The sequence below is a fragment of the Cibotium barometz genome, chromosome 6 (genome assembly GCF_041138505.1).
Source record: "Cibotium barometz isolate CiBa-2024 chromosome 6, ASM4113850v1, whole genome shotgun sequence".
Lineage (NCBI taxonomy): Eukaryota > Viridiplantae > Streptophyta > Polypodiopsida > Cyatheales > Cibotiaceae > Cibotium > Cibotium barometz.
Genome location: NC_141051.1, coordinates 18623729 through 18641561, shown reverse-complemented (window position 1 = coordinate 18641561; position 17833 = coordinate 18623729). Strand labels below are relative to the sequence as shown.

General features: G+C 42.0%; 1 protein-coding gene across 1 annotated transcript; it reads left to right on the top strand.

Moving 5' to 3' along the window:
* Positions 1-508: 508 nt before the first annotated feature.
* On the top strand, positions 509-1676 carry LOC147637472 (uncharacterized). The gene is made up of 2 exons (XM_086798976.1): positions 509-1128; positions 1255-1676. The coding sequence occupies exons 1-2, from the start codon at positions 774-776 to the stop codon at positions 1674-1676; spliced, it is 777 nt and encodes a 258-aa protein (XP_086655102.1). The 5' UTR covers positions 509-773.
* Positions 1677-17833: the final 16157 nt, after the last annotated feature.

The window sequence follows — 17833 nt, the reverse complement described above, 5'->3', positions numbered from 1 at the left end:
CTTAATATTAATATATACTATTATAGTATTAATATATACTTAATAATAAATATTATAATTAATATATTCAAGTTGGGCTTGGAAGTTGGCAAGTTGCGCCGTGCGGCTTTGCCATTTTGGGCCGCACGCGGGTGGAATCTGGATTCTGGATATTAGATAAGGCCGGCAGCCTACACGAGTCCACCACTGCCTCCACCCACCTTCGAAAAAAAAAAAATCAGTCTTGCTGCGCGGCGCGCCGTAGTTGATATAGATGTAGCCTGTGGGCTGTGGCCACTGTCAACGCGTATAGTACTTATTATTGGCACTGTACTCCTGTAAAGGTTACGTTACCTCGTATCAGAAAGTCAACAGACCTGCATGTGAAATGTCAGCATGCATTTACGTAAACTTGGAAAAATTGAACGTTGACCAAGGACGAGTGGCCATTTGAGGGATCCCAGTGGGTGTATTTAGGTGACATCTTTAATGAGAAGACGACGAGCGCGACGACACACTCTGCACCCCAGTCTGTACCCTGTAGGATGATTATCATGATCATGGATTCATCAGATTTTCCGAGTGTCGGTGCTTTAATCTCCTCTGATCAGCTTGGAATTTTCTGAGTATGGTCTCGAGACTCCAAGGCCTATAAATAATGCGTAACCGCTGCCTCGTTAAATCAATCTCAGTCGCTAATAAGCCTTCGCTAGCCATGCTGCGTGTGGGATAGCCTTTTGTAGTAGACTGCATCCGGGGTCACCTTAACATCATCATCGAAATAATCTGAGGAAATGGCAATCATCAGGAAGATTGTGTTGATTGCAGTCGTCTTGAGCTTCGCCATCTCTGTGGTCTCTGAAAAGGAGGACCAGTCTTCTGTCCAAGAGTTTTCTTCCTTCTCATTGCATGTGTCGGAGGATGGGGTGGAGTCGGCTACATGCTTGGGTGTTGGGACGTGCGCCGGGGTGGTGCTGACGTGTCCGGCTGTATGCGAAGAGGAGGTTGATAGAATTGTGAGGAGCCTGCGTGGAGGGTTTGGATTTGGCCCGGGGTTTGGGCGAGGAAGGGGTAGGAATGGCCCCGGTGGAGGAGGTGGCGGTGGGGGTGGTGGAGGAGGTGGCGGGGGAGGTGGTGGCGGTGGTGGGGGTAGCCAAAAGGGCGGAGGCGGGGGCGGAGGTGGTGGTGGTGGGAGTTCCGGTGGAGGAGGTGGTGGAGGGGGTGGTAGCAGTGGAGGAGGTGGCGGAGGGGGTGGCGGTGGCAGTCACTCAGGAGGTGGCGGTGGAGGAGGTGGCGGGGGCGGAGGCGGAGGCGGAGGCGGAGGCGGGGGCAGTCACTCAGGAGGTGGCGGTGGAGGAGGTGGTGGAGGTGGTGGAGGTGGCGGAGGAGGCGGAGGAGGCGGAGCCGGGGACAGTCCTTCAGGCGGGGGTGGTGGAGGTGGTGGAGGTGGCAGCCGCACAGGTGGGGGCGGGGGCGGAGGTGGAGGCGGTGGAGGAGGCGGCGGTGGTGGTGGAGGTGGTGGAAGTCACAGTGGGGGTGGCGGCGGCGGCGGGGGTGGTGGTAGATCGGGTGGAGGCGGAGGAGGCGGAGGTGAAGCCGGCGGCGGCGGCGGCGGCGGAGGTGCTGTCAAAGGCCGCGGTTTGGCGTCTCGTAGCAGCTGCCAGTACGACTGCGTCAGTTGCAAAGTGTCCTGCTAGTCGTGGTTATGCTTTAAAGCTTCACTCTCAATTTGCATACTGTGCGCGCGCGATTGGTGTGCCAGCTGTCATCCTTGTAAATTGAGTGTTGTTTTCTCGAAATATAATAAATCCGTTGTATTGCTACGTTGTTTGCTACTCTTGGAAATAAGGGCCCTTGGTATCGCTCCCCCCCCCCTCTCTCTCTCTCTCTCTCTCTTTCTACAAATGGAAATAAATTGTGGCAACCAGTGCTTGAGAGAGACTGTAGGCATCCGGGTGGCCAAAATTGTGATGGTTTTTCTTTTCATATGAGGGTTATAGTAGAGACAAAATTGACAGACCTCATGCCATTAGGCCAAAATGGTGATGTTGGTGACACTGGTGGTGATAGTTGTGAGAATGGTGGTGATGCTTGTGCCTACTCTTGGGCTATATGTTAAAACCTATCTAGCATGTGCATTATTTGAGTTTAGAAACCCTTGTGTGTTCTTATTTTTGGTAACTCCACCTAAATCATCTAAGTTGAATGTACATGCTTACATATTTTTCATAAAACGTCAGTGAAGGCCACTTGTGATTCTTTGATGCAACCCCTCCCACATGTTATCTTCTTCCTTGTTCTAGTATCCCAACCCATGCTTACTCATGCTTATTTTATATGGTGTGGTATTAGCAAGTTTAGGATTGTATGGGCAACTAAAGTTCTTGTTTTGGCTTCGGTTGTCATATATTTCCTCTTCTAAAGTTTGTTTTGGCGTGTTGGTTGTACCACTTTTTTCTTAACTTAAAAAGATGACTTTTTGGGGTAATCTAGCTTTTACATAACATGAGAGAATGTTCAAATTTTACACTTAAGTGAAGAAAAGATAAAAATAGCAAGAGGACAGAATGATAGCACTCTACTCACATGCACAATTCTCATGGGCTGAATTCATTCTATAGAAAACCCGTATATCACATGCATTCAAAAAGTTATCTTAAAAATCCAACATCAATGAAATTCAAGTATTTAAATGGCTTATTTTTAACAACTTATATTTGTTTTCCCACAATCTCCTTATTTCAAAAAAACTACACAAATTTATCCCAAATATATAAATTAAATAACCCCTTATGATGAACTCATGGTGGTATGAACAACCGAGGCTAGAACTACTCAAATCTCCAACAACATTGCAAAGTAAGAAAATTAAGAATTTGTGCTTCATAGAAATGGCCAAGCAATATTCTTTTTTGATGACCCTATTTTATTTTGATTTAAGAACTATGGATGAATACTTTATTACAACAAAATGATTTTCAATCAATACGATCGCGTTGCAAGTAACATAAGGATTAGTGAAAATTAGGAGCAATATGAGTACCATCCTTTGGCACACGATCAACTTACAATGTAGCATTTAGAGAACAAATAATCCAATAGATAAGTCTTAAATAATCCTAACAATCAAAATTCATTAGGCCTAAGGTAACCAACTAGGTGCTAGGTTAACTTGTTCCTCTCTCTTTTAAGCGTCACAAGGACTTAGTCCTAGGTCAACTTGTTGCTCTGTCTTTCAGGACCTAACTAATAAAAGGGTGGTGATAATACCACATATTTATCTATAGTCCTGCTCATAGTCCCTATTTCTTCGCTTACATTCTCTTGCGTCCTCTTATCCTTCTACCTATACTAATAGAACAAAGATTTCTTCACTTATTTCAAAATATTTTGGTTCAAGTGCTCAATCCCCTCGGGGTGTGAACCTTCTTCCAATGATTTGACCAAGTTAGAAAGCGTAAATGCCAGTCAGGTAAATAAGGAAGCAAATGTATGGGATACTAAGGATGCAAGGAGTAGTCTCCGAAAAAATTTGTGAAAAAAAGTACAAAGCTTTGCCAAGAAGGTGGAGGACATGAGCAGTCTCTCATGAACAAAGCACTTGTAATGGGTTTGCACGGTAAAAAGTGCTGATAATAAGGTTAACCATGCTAATTAGAGGTGGATTGAAGGTCTACATTAACCAAAAATGGATTTTCAATGATCAAAACCCAATAGCATGACCAAAAGCCATTTAAAGCTCATTAAAACGGACAAATATACTAAAATATGCCCATGGATGTATTTGCTAAATTAAGAACTTGAGACTAGACTATGAGAAATACGTGAGCTATGGGCAAACAAGTATGAACGTCCATAACTTAAGTTATATATAAGTCAAAATCTCTCAATACACGAATATTCTCAAGGACGTCTTTGCTAAATTAGGAACTTGAGACTAGACTACAAGAAATACGTGAGCTATGGGTAGACAAGTGTCAACGTTTATAACTTAAGTTATATATAAGTCAAAATCTCTCAATACACATTTACATGCTATTTTGAACTTGGGAGCTCTCATTTTCTCTTCCCTCTTGTTGGTGTTCTTTCTTTTCATGCTTGTGTGTGCTTATTTATACACTCATGTATTCATTGTACTATGTGCGCTCCTATGGTTTCATTGTAGATCTTATATTTGTTGTTTATGATTGAAAGAATCGGTATCATCTGAAGATGGGTGTAAGCATGTTCAAGGTTACACCTTTTGTTCTTGTTAGCATATTTTTAGGTGGGGGTTTAACTAGCACATGTTTATTAGAGATGTAATATCAAAAGTAGCCACGTAGCACAATGATGACCTGTAGGGGGTGGCTGCATGTGCGAAATACAAGGATGGTCATTGCTATGAGCTATGATCCTTCCACTCCAAAAGTTGATTTGGGAGATATGTCTGGGAAAGGCAGGGCAACAACAGAGCACTCTGATGGTAGGAAGAGACCAGTTAGGAAGGGGGAGTCCTCGCCTCCACCCAAGAGACGTAGTTGGATGACCCAGTCAGATGACGAACCCACGAGTGACTCTAGGCTAGACAAGAAACAAAGTAGGCAATCGCCTGTGGTGGCAAGAAGACAAACAAGGCATAAACAAAGGTAGAAGCAGGACAATGTAACCAATAGGTAGAACTCTGTCAAACAAGGAAGAAGCATGTGTATCACCAGTGAAAAATGAAGCTATGCCAGCCATGAAGGTCCATGTGAAATCATTAGAGAAGTTGAGGAATAACATAGGTAATGTGACTAACCTGATGTGTAACCATTTTGTGTGCTTGTCTTTTTCAACAAGTGTTTCATATTTTTTATGTTTTTGTAGTGCAGTGATAAAGCACCGTAGGTGCCCTACCCACCTCAGTAGGTTTGCCAAAGACAAGATATATATATATAAAGTTTATACATGAATCAATTCCATACAAGCCAAACCGGCCCTCTTCCATGTCAACCATGGCTTGGATATTGATGGTGATGATGTTAACCCATTCCTAGGGTTAACAAGAACTACCACCATTATCTTACATCAAGGGGTCACGTAAATACACCAAAGGGTCATACATTCAAGATATGAAGCAATGGTGTCCAAAGCTACAACTTAGATGATGACGGGTGCACTTAGAATCCATGTTAACTAATGTACTCTACACTTTTGATTCCATCCATATTGAATATCCTACCATAGATCCTGAGGATATCCCTAACCTTCGCGAGTTTATGAAATCTCACAAACCAAGCCACCCACCCCCCACCAACACAAGTCATGGTTAGGAAGAGGCATCATCTTCATATTCCATCAACACTTACCCCGTATATTCTAATGTCGCTAGTTAACTTCTTAACCCCTATCCTAATGCCCCACCTACTAACAAATCTCAAGCCGACTGCATATTCTCTACTTTCACTCCTCAGCAGATAGATGTTCCCACTAACCCTCTCACCCTCGAGGAGATATTGGCGCCTCACTCGTCTCCCCAATGGCAACCTCAGGAGAGGTACGCTATCCTATTCCCCAAGGCAATATTGAAGCTTTCACTGATGATACAATTTTGGAGTCATTGTCTGGTGCAAAATATGAGGGCTTCATTCGAGCTACCAATCCTCTGTTAAAGCACAAGCTGATGTTCAAAGTAATAATGCAAATCACACCTTTTGAACCAACTTGAAGGATTCTACTAGAAGCCTACTCCAAGGTCACACCAACAAAACAACCTTATGTGCCATTCCCTCTACGAGCACCTCGCCCAGATTTAGAAGAACTACTTTCCTTAGCTGGAGAGGGTACATTGTGGGCTAATGTGGAGTAGCACACGAAATTGGCCAATCTCCAATTGGCCGACCTACTGGAGATTAGGATTGTCACTTTCATTTGATTAGTTATTGCTTTCCTCACACAGGTGGACAAAGGCTCACCCTGTACACACAAGAGGTGGCTATGCCACAATTGTCACAGATAAGGCACAACCTAAACTAGAGGATTTTGGAATACAGCCAAACTGGCAGAAAGAATACTTAACAATTCCATATAGCACAACCAAGTCTATATGTGTCCGCCACCAACTCAATAAGAGTTGATCCATTGTACATGCCCCTATAAAGAGAAGATGGACTCCACTGGAGTTTCAGGAGGCCAAGCAACGCGACTCCCATGTCTATTACAATTTCTCAATCTTCATGCAAGCAAACTTTAAAGACATACGGGAGCAAAGGAAACAAATGCTCACTTGGATACAGGCATGGTGTTGTATCCTGGACCCAACAATAGTGGGGCAAGTGTTCAGTTTTTGAAATTGCTTGTGGTCCTGATTGATCAACCCTGTAAGATTCCTCCCCAGCCCCTCAAGATGTCCAGTTTCTTCCCCTGTAATCAATCCCCTTTTCAGAATAATAAAAGATCTTGTTTCTACCTGCTGTTTTGTCTTAGAGAGAGAAAATATTTTAGAGAGAGGTAATTCAGTTTTTAGATATCTTTGGATGGAAAAATATCCCTTCTTATTAAAATAAATTCCCCTGAAACAGAAGTTTAAAAAGAAATTCCTAAGGTGCATTAGAAATAAATTATAATGTGCATAAAAGATCTTAGCCTAAGGGTCCAGATTTTCTAAAAATTTTGGATTAAGGTTCTTATGGACCAATAAGATTAATCCAAATGTAGGGAGGAGATAAATTGAAGAATAAAAGAAAAACCCTCCAAAAATGAGTAAATGCTCACATAATATGAAGAGTGGACTAAGGACCAAAGAAAACAATTAAAAAACTGAATTTTGACACCTCAGAGTGGGGATCTCCCCTCAAGAAGTAGGTGCCTTTTTTCTCATCATTACCCCCAATTTTTAATCAATAAAATGAGATATTTCATCTCTCCTCTCTCTATTTCAAAACTAGATCCAAAAAGTAAGCTAAACTGACCCAAAAATGGTCAAAAATTGACCAAACTGATCTGGAAAATTCTAGAATCAGTTTGCTTGGTTAGAGGCTCACTTTTTCCTAGAAAGATTAACTAAGGGATTCATTAAAATCTTCTTATTGTTTACCCTCTTGAATTTAAAAAATTATGTAGATTAGAGTTCTAGAAATCTAATTTGGGTTAATTTAAGTCAAATAAAGAACGATAAAAATGAGAAATGGTTAGCCATACAAAAGGAGGTTATGGCAAAATTTTCCAGAATTTTGTGGAAAAGAAAGTTTGTTTTTATGTTATTCCAAAAGAGTAATTCCCACCATTTTTGCATCTAAAAGAAATATTCTAATTACTCCATATACATATTCACCTATGAATATGCATGGATATCACTGATATTAATTATTAAAATTGATTTCTATGCATAGAAAGATGCATAATGGAATTTTTGATTATAAAAGTGTTATTCTTATTAAATTTAATTTCCATGCATAGAAAGATGCATAATGGAATTTTTTTATTATTATAAAAGTGTTATTCCTATTAAAATTGATTTCTATCCATACAAAGATGCATAATGGAATTTGTTTTATTATAAAAGTGTTATTCTTATTAAAATTGATTTCTATGCATAGAAAGATGCATAATGGAATTTTTTAATTATAAAAGTGTTATTCCTATTAAATTTAATTTCTATACATAGAAAGATGCATAATGGAAAATGTTTTTATTATAAAAGTGTTATTCCTTTTAAATTTAATTTTTATGCATAGAAATCTGAAGAAGAATTGGTAACCCCACCCCGACTGTTCATACTATCGCCGTTGCCTTCTCAATTACCACATGCTTCCGTAACCAGCTGCGTCATCCCAAGTTCTCAGCAAAATCCTTGGAGGATCTAGATGATCACATCCTTCTTTTTTACAGTGCTTGGTACATGAACGTCCCTGACCCAATGAACCAAAACCTCAAAAAGAAACTTTCATCCCGACCATACACAAAAGTCTCTCTTTGGGTTACTCAGTACAAGTACATCCCCATTTTCCCACCTATGATGCAAGATGCATTCCTTCAAAGATTCAGGGAAGACAAGACCTCCGTGCATGTTCTTGAGATAAGCTGTTGCCAGGTGCACCAAAAAAGCATGACGGTGGAAGACAATGCTACTAAATTTTGGAAGCTTCTCCGTAGATTGGATGCTCACTAGTCGGCCCACAGAGGAGATCCTCAATTATTATTTCCTAAAGGGCCTCAGCAAACAACTCAAAAGGGTAGTAGCTAGTGCCGATCTTGCCAACATGACTCTAGAGCAGCTGGTTGAATCAACTCTGAGGGCACAGGGTGTGTTGGTAGGATCTATCAAGATTAAGGGCAAGAACAAGAGAAAGAGGAAGTCCAAATGGTCCGCTTCCAAATCTTTAGAAGAGGAGGATGATTTTGATAACTCCACTACAAGTGAGGAATCAGAGGAGGAGGAAGAAGATCACAAGGCAAGAATCAAGTGCAAGAAGGCAGGAAAGACAACCAAGAAATTGGCTGCATGGGCTCAGTTGACCAGTGAAGGCGTGAAGTCCCCTCCCACAGTCCGATCATGCACTTGGTGTTCGAATGTGTCGGAATCATAAACACGGAGCCAAAGAATGCGGCTTGAATGAGCTTTGGTGTGCCATCTGCAGAACCTCCACACACACCATAGAAGCATGCAGATACAATGGGAGGAGAGCACCTCCACATCTTGTGATCTAAGCCCCCATGGTGGCAGTTGTTGAACCCAACCCACCAATGGCTCCGCTGGATCTGGGAAGGCCACAATTCCATCCATGTGGGAATTGTCCTCCCAAGGATGTGCCCGATGCTCAACGGCCTGCTTTCACATATTTTTATTGCCATGCCCTGACTATCGCTAGCCTGAATATGACATCTAGAGAAAGAATAGGGCCAAAGTGGAAGGAGCTTAGGATTCAATATTAGGACCACCGGCAGGGAATCCCATAGAAATCCAAGCTCTAGATGAGCAAGAAGTAGTCCGACCAACCACAAAGGCAGCTAAATCATCCGCCATGGAGGTGACAAGATCCATGCAACTTGAGTATTCGGAGGCGGACAAACAACTAACCTCGGATAAGAGGGGGAAGCAAAAAGTTAGGAGAAAAACAAGGTATGAACGAAAGTGTCTGATTGGGTGGAAAAGTGACAGGTCAGAGAGGCACTACAAAAAAAGGAGCCAGAAAGGCCCAGGCCAATCTATCATGGTAGGATCTTGAAGCCAATATACTCGTGATGAACCTAGAGAAGGAAGGCAAAGAGCTCTCACCAGCAGACACCAAGGCCAAAGAAAGGTGTGGACACCATGGCCGACGAGGTGTGGAGGCACCAAAGCAGGGGGAAAGCCGAAGTAGAAACTTAACCATAGAATGTATGGGAAGATCTGAAGTGGGTAGTTGATTCATATGTCGATGAAACAACTCCTCGCATTGGTACCTAACTTTAAGAGGTAGCTGTGTTGTGCCGACTGATGCCTCAGGAAGAGAAGATGGCACCCTCGTAGGAGCCACTGGAAGCCATGCACATAGAGAAGACAGAAACCCTGCTGATGAGGGAAGCCCCAATTTATGATGAAGACATCCCAATGATCTAGGTAAAGTTGATCGGAGTGGACATAGCAAAAGTATTGTTGGATGGTGGATCCAAAGTAAACATCCTTCAGATACAACATGCAGAATGCTTGGGTGGGAAAGCAGATGGGGGATCCCTCTCTATTCACTATAAAAATGGTGGGTCAGCAGCGTGTGAAGCCACTCAGATTAATCCGTGAGCTCATCTTGGAAGTTGTTGGATTCAGTTTCTAGATTGCAATAGTGGTGCTCTGAATGGACGACATCAAAGGTGCCTACTGGGATGCTAGTCAGACTGTGGCTCAAGCAGGTGCAAGGATCACGAAAGACTAGTATGCGGATAGGATAACTATCCGACAAGGAAAGAAGAAACTCAAGATTTCCATGGCTAGTCAAAGGAAAGTGGACAATCCTTCCTAGTTGAAAGTAGTCGAGGAATATGTTGGAAGGATTAGACCTCGATAGAGAGGAAGATTATCTCCAACAAAATGCCAATCTGATCAGCATGTGTGAGGTTGATGTGGTCTAGATAATGGATATGTATATGTTGAGATGGTAAGCTCAACATGAACTGACAGTCTCACGAGGCGCCTGCATGACTGTTCAACATTTATATCACTGGCGGCGGGTTTGGTAGCTGGCATCAACATATCTTCACAGAGATTCTACAGCTAGACTACACCGACTAGTGCACATCTACCCACTCCTCTTAGAGTGTTCACATTATGGACCGCTTGTATATACTCTATTATGTGTGTTAGTTACTTTATCTTCTTTGTAGACCTCTTTTGTTGTGTGAAGAAGAAGAATAATTTTCAGCCTCTCACCTTGTGTGTTCTCTTCTAGGGTTTGTGTGAGTGTGTGTGTGCTTGCAAGAGCTCAAGTTCTCTTCTCCCTTGCATCTTTTCAATATAGACCAAATGGTCAACACAAAAATGAAGTTGTCAGAAGTGAGCCTAATCCACCGAATGAAGGGAAATTTTTTAACGAAGTCAAAGATTTTTATGAAGCCTTAGCCGATGATGGAAGTACCCTAACTCTTCAGCAGCAGATCATTGCAATGGTGGCGTAGAAATCCTTTGATTGGGACCTCAAGCAATCCAAAAAGGGTCAAGGAAGATGAAATGATGGAGATGAATCTGGGAATAGATGCCGCCTGAAGATGGTCAGGCGGCAATGCCAAGCTAGATGGTCAGAGTTAGTGCCAAGCTAGATGCTTCATTTCGGGAAGAAATTCGGGTGTCGCTCATGTCCTTCAAGGATGTTTTTGCATGGAACTAGATCAAAATGAAAGGGATTGACCCCCTCTTATACTAGCATTGGATCAACCTGAGGGAAGATGCAGTCCCTATCCAGGCAACAAAGGTACCAGATGAATCCCAACTATGCCAAAAGGGAAGATGCAATCCCTATCCGGACAACAAAGGTACCAGATGAATCCCAACTATGCCAAAAGGGACAAGGAGGAACTCGATAAATTGTTACACGTCGGATTCGTATATCCAATTGATTGGGCAACATGGTTATCGCCGTTCTCGTGATTGTTCCCAAGAAAAATTAGAAGCTGAGGGTCTGTGTGTATTATAAGAAGCTGAATGCCACCACAATCTTAGATCCCTTCCCTTTTCCATTTATGGATTCCTTGCTAGATGTTGTAGCCGGCCATGAAATGTACTCCTACTTGGATGGATGGATTCAGTGGTTAAAACCAAGTCCAAATGGCACCACAAGATCAGGAGAAGATGGCCTTTATCATTGAATGGGGATACTTTGCATCCAATGTCATGACCTTTGGGATCAAGAATTCTCTCGCCACATTCCAGTGGATGGTTCACAAGATTTTTACCAATTTTTTGACCAACTTCATGTGGGTGTTCATTGATGATTTCAGTGTCTTTGGGAAATCATCTCAACATCTGATGCACCTGCAGCTCTGCCTAGCCAAATGCCAAGTTTCCAGACTGAGCCCGAATCTCGCTAAATGTGTCTTTGTCATCTAAAGTGGTATGCTCCTTGGCTACATTGTATCTCAGGAAGGCATTGTAGTAGACTCGGCCAAAGTGGAAGTAATCCGGAAAGCTCCGATTCCAACCAGTGAGGAAGCTGAGAAGATTTTTGGGGCAAGTCAGATGGCACTGTCGAATGCTCCAGTATCTCACGTAGCAGTCCCATTAAATAAATAAATGACCCAGGTCAAAATGCCATTGACCCAATGATTGCAACAAGCCAATCTTGATTAGACGAAGGAATGCGACATTGCATTCTAGCACCTCAAGATGATGTTGTCCAAAGCACTTGTAGTTCAAGCCCCTAATTGGGAATTGTCATTTCACGTCTTTGTGGATGCCTCAGATGTGGCAATAGGAAGTGTCTTGATGTAGGAGGCCAACAAAAAGTGGTTTTGGCCCGTTTACTATGCCAAACGGTGACTATCGGCGGATGCCGAGTGGAATTGCTCCACCACATGTAGGGAAGAGCTTAGCATGATCTATTCAGTTGGCAAGTTTCACACTATTTGTTAGGCAACAAGTTCACTGTCCATGTGGATCATTCTTCTTTGCTTTATCTTATGGATAAGCAGAGTTTGGCAGCAATATGGCGAGGTGGATGCTGATCCTGCCAGAATTTGAGTTCAGCATAGTGCACACCCCGGGTGCAAACCATACAGTGGTAGGTTACTTGTGTCCAGATTGGAATCTAGTGAAGCCCCAATCGGATTAGTGCGGATGATCTACCCACCAACACCACAGAGCTATTCATAGCAAAAGAAATCATCCTGATCCCCAGAGATGGTATGATGAAATGTTGGCATTTGTGGCCACAAGTCTGATGGAGGATAACCTTTATCATGTTCAGAGGAAGCAGATAGCTGTTTGAAGTCGGTCTTTCTAGGACATTGTTGACCAGCTGTACAAAAAAGGCATTGATCAGATCCTCTAGAGGTTCATTCCACCTCATGAACAACAAGAAGCCATCCTTAGAGAAGCCCATCAATAAATTAGCGAAGGTCACTTCGCAGGAGAAGTAACAGGAAGAAAGATCCTCGAAGATAGTCTCTGGTGGCACCGTCGGTAATCCACGATGCCTACAAGTGGGCCAAATAGTGTGCTGTTTGCTAGCGTCTTAGCCAGCCGACTGATAGAGACCGAATGCCCCATAATCCGATCCTTCCCCTATAACCATTCTAGAAATGGGGCCTTGACTTCATGGGGACATTCAAGCCGCCAGCTGGCTTCACTGGTCACTCACATGTATATCCTGGTGTGGTGGCAACCAACTATAGCACCAAGTGGGTGGAAGCCCCAACTCTCCGAGATAATTCATCCAAGTCAATTGTTACCAAATTCCTCTACAAGATGATCATCAACCATTTTGGTTGCCTGATCAAGCTAATCAGTGTGAGTAGGGCAAACACTTTATCAACAATGATGTAATCTAGCAGTTGGTCACACAACATCTCATCATTCATCAAAGATCCACAATGTATTATCCACAGGCTAATGGTTAGGCAGAGTCCACCAACAAAACACTCTAGTGGATCCTGATGAAATTAGTCAATGAAAATCACACCACCGCGATTGGGATGAAAAGCTATACTCAGCGTTATGGGCATTCCACACAGCCTCCTACAAGGTCTCCGCAAGAATGACTCCTTTCAAAACTGGTATACATCACAGAAGCAGTTTTGCCAATGGAGTTCCTAGTGCCGAGCCTTTGGATCGCCATAGTTGAGAAGTTAATCCCCAAAGAATCCCTGCACCATTTTCTGGATCAGCTCCTTGGACTGGATGAAGACCGATTCAAGAGCTTCTTTGTCACTACAGTGATCCAGAAGCAAAGGAAGAAATGGGTCAACCACTACTCTAAGTTTAGACTGTTCAAGGATTCAAGACCGATTCAAGAGCTTCTTTGTCACTACAGTGATCCATAAGCAAAGGAAGAAATGGGTCAACCACTACTCTAAGTTTAGACTGTTCAAGGATGAAGATCCAATCCTATTATTCTAGACACGGATGGGTCCGCATCCGGGGAAGATGAAGCTCAAATGGACTAGATCTTTCTGAATCATGGGAAATTTCTATAATGAAACATTCCTCCTTGGCACACTCTCAAAAGATCTCTTCTAGTATCGAGTTAACAGCTACCACCTACGACCATATAATGGGCTGATGCCACCCAATCCGTTCATTTATGTGGTGGCACCACTAACACACTACCTTGGAATCCATCACATTAATACGAGCGTACCTCTCCGAATAATCATCATAGATTTCCTTGGGAAGTCGAGCGATGTGATACCCCTCCATCATGATTATTTGACGGCTACACGAAAATCATGCACAACATGAAGCACAGTAACTATTTTTGGATTACCACAAATTGCAGTTAACTTTCTTGTCTCTATCTGTTTGCATGCAACACCTCTTCTCGCTGAAAGCTCCAACAGTATGCTTGTGCAAACCTTCACTTTATCTACAACCTTCTTCTCTCTTCTCTTTAACACACCGTCTACTTTGCTTGCAGCTATGATGACCTTAAAGCCGTTCCAATACCATCATCACCCAAGGACGCTGAGGTGCAGTAATGGCTAGGCATCACCCACTTGGCAGATTTCCTCAACATACATCAGAGTCAATAGAAATTGCCAAACATGCATCATGTACAGATGGGTCATACTGGCAATACACGCTAAACGCCCATTCTGTATCCTGCACAACATTTGTAGAATCTACATTTGTAGAAGCATCGGTTATTGTGGCTACATTTGACTCTTTCTTCTTTTCCTCTTTAGCCTTTAGCTTAGGGCAATTCTTAATGACATGATGAGTTGCCTTACAATAGTTGCACCTGATTTTTTTCTTGCCTTTATCAAGAGCCTTCTCAGACCTATTGTTGTTACCTGTGGAAGGAGAAGAAGTTGTACACCTACTAATAGGAGAAGAAACGGTGGAAGGGACTGCCTTACCACTTCTTCTCTGCTGGGCAGCAACAAATGCCTGATCAATTGCACACTGCCTAGCCCTGTTTTGCCTGGACTGCACTTCTTGCAAGATCTTGTTGATCATACTTGATAACATCAGGTCTGTCCTCAGTAAAACAAGTCTCCACGTGGAAGTAAAAGTCTGATATGACTCAGGTAAAGCATCAAGAACAGTCTGCACCACAAGAGAATGATCAAGAATAATCTCACCTACAAAAATCAACCGTTCCTTGAGATCTTTAATCTCAGCAAGAAAAACATTCATGTCATCATCTTCCTTCATAATCTTCAATTCTAGCTCTTTACGCAGGTAAGAGATTTTTGCCTCGTTATACGACCTGCATACAAACCAGCTAGAATATCCCAAGCCTGTTTTGCTATTTTAGCTAAACGAATATGGGGAGTGATGTTATGTTTGACAGAAAGTGCAATCAAGGCATGAGCCTACGTATCTTTACCATCCCAACAAGCTTGTTCAGCAGTGGGTAAAACAGCAGCAATAGTAGAGCTGCTAGAACCTGCAACATCCTCAACAGATCCTACATCCATAGAACCTGGACGTACATCCATACCCTGCACAATGTTCCACACTCCTTTTGCAACCAAAACATGCTGCATCGTGTATGCCCAAAGTGGGTAGTTGCTATCTCCATCCAATTTGTCATCAGCAGACAACATGCGAAATACATCATTGCTGTTATCAACCATGGCCACTGACTGAAACTGATGTAAAAGCTACCTATAATGGAGCAAAGACTGAATAGAAAACAACTCGTGCTATGTAGCACGGTCCACAATGGAATATGTATGCCTGTTTTGCAGAAAACTGCACTTTCAAAATTTCTGCACAAAATGACGAAAACACCTGTGCAAAACTTGTAATGCAAAAAAGGAGCCCGAAACGACCTCAGATTGCAATTTTTGAGAACGCCAAGCCCTAAGGGCTTATTTGCAGAGTTTAGGGACCTGCAAGTGCTCGTGAAAGCTCACCTCAATCGGAGAACCTGAGTCGAAGGGTGCTAGCGGCGTAGCCCTAGGAGCCAATGCTGCTCTGATACCAATTGTTGGAATTAGGGTTGCAGGAAAGCACACAAAGCTTGGAGAAGAAGAAGAAAGAATGCACACAACACATAATGTATTAGATTGTGTCAATGTACAAAAGATAAGTTAGCCCTAGAATGATGGGCGTATATACAAGCCGGGGGAAAAAACCTCCTAAAGAGGGAAAAAGTGTTCTGGCAGTCCTAAGTGTGTTCACACACATCAGTGCCTATATATATGGCAACAAAAGTTTCATTATATTTCTACATGGATAATTATGGCATGTTGATGCCTAGGTTCAGATGGAGAAGAGAATATTTAAGTATATTTCTATGTGAATATTTTAATAAAATGATGTATGCATATTTATTAAAGGATCATTTAGAAAAATAAATATCCTTATTAAATTCCATTATTTATGAATAAAATTATTTATAGTTCTATTATATCCAAGGAAGAATGAATTTTCATAATTTTGGATATTTAACCTTACGATTCGAAATCACAGTTATTTTATCGGATAAATGGAGAAATATATTTAGGAAATAAATCTAGGAATAAATTCAAGTAATTCTGTGCTAGACCATGACCACGTGAGAAAGGTGGGTCAGTAAGATGCCTTCCCATCTCTTGAATCCTAAATTAAGCCAAGAATTGTGACCATTCCCTTTTCTTCAGTACGAAGAAGGGGTAGCCATTTGATTTAGAGAATTTTCCCTAAGACCCAAAATCATCTAGAAATAAGTTAGAAATTCGTTTGTAATTAATGGATGGATCACCAAGATAAGAGATTCGTGATTTTCATTGAGAAAGTCTGGGTTTTGAAAAAAGAGTCTTGTGAAATCCACACAAGAGCAGTTTTCTCGTGAAATGGCTTTTTTGTGAGAGGAAATCAAACTCAATGGGAAAATCTTACTTGCATAGAGGGTCTGTTTTGTAAAGGACTATCTTATGCCAGAATGTTGGAGGAAGCATTTGGCTTATTGTTTAATCTAAGGAGAGCTTATGTTGTAACAACTAGTGGGGAGTCATCGAAGGATGTCTCTCATGGGGGGAAAAGCCTGCCAAGGTCTTGACCAACCTCGGGTACGGTTAAAAATGGTACACTTCCGGTACAATGAGCAAGGGCCGACGAAGCCGTCCCTTGAGTGAAGTGCTAGGACTCCTAATAAGGAGGATCCTAGAGGATTCTGACTAGGCGATGCACGGGCTCGTGGGGGGCAGCTAGGACACCTATGCGTATGGAGAGGGAGATATAGCGAGAAATTATTTAAGTGAACTGGAAACTATGAAATTGGATTGGCGAGAAATTATTTAAGTGAATTGAAACTATGAAATTGGATCTCGTTGGTTGACTAGCTAGTTTTCAACAACAACGGAGAGTCTGGATGACACTCGTTTGTAAAAACAATGTAATTGAAATATTGAGAATTATGATGGAAATACTGTGGAAATATTGAGGATTATGATGGAAATACTGTGGTTTTATTCCAATTTTGTCTTGAAATTAGTTGAATCTAAGAAAAGGGAATTTCATATTGGATTGCGTAAGTGGTGTGTCTATTTGATATTTTTGCTTGAGTGCCGGCTAGGGGACCTGGGAACTCTTTTCCCTGGTACCTGGGATAAAACACAACCAAATTTTTATAAAGAGGGATCCCACCAATACAGTGGTTAGGCAGTTGGCTAACCCATGGGCCGGTTGGACTGGATTGGTGGATTCCTACAATAAATTTCAGTTATGTTTAAGTTACGATAGTTGAAGTAGGTCACATGGTAATTCTTGTTCTATGGGAAAGAATCAATGGCTATGCCTCACTTCAAGGGAAAAAAGCGATGATCTCTATGAACCAAGTGCAAGTCCCTCCTTGATTTGGCCATGTGACCCACGGGTTCAGTTGGATTACAAAGGATAGTTAAGGCTCTTGATGTGTAAGATTCCTCCCTCCAGCTTTTGAGATGTAAAGATATAAGAACCTTCCCTTTAGTCTCTTGCTAAATCATCCCCCCTTCAGAAATGGAGAAAGATCTTGTTTTTCCTTGTTTTTGGTCTAGAGAGTGAAAATATTCTAGAGAGAGATAATACAATTTTGAAATATTTTTGGATAAGTATTTTCTTCCAATAGGAAGTGATCCCCTGAAACAGAAGTTTAAGAAGAGTTTTCCAATGTGCATTAGAAATTAATTGAAATGTGCACTGGGCACCTTAGCCTAGGGCCCTACCTATTCTCAAAAAATTATGGATTAAGGTCCAAAGAGTGTTCTAATGAGCCTATAGGATTAATCCAAGTGT

Bases quoted from the DNA above. Each gene is read 5' to 3' on its own strand.
- LOC147637472 (XM_086798976.1), top strand. From the start codon at position 774: ATGGCAATCATCAGGAAGATTGTGTTGATTGCAGTCGTCTTGAGCTTC. The intron at 1,129-1,254 runs GTAGCCAAAAGG...GTCACTCAGGAG, and splicing joins AGGTGGTGGCGGTGGTGGGG to GTGGCGGTGGAGGAGGTGGC.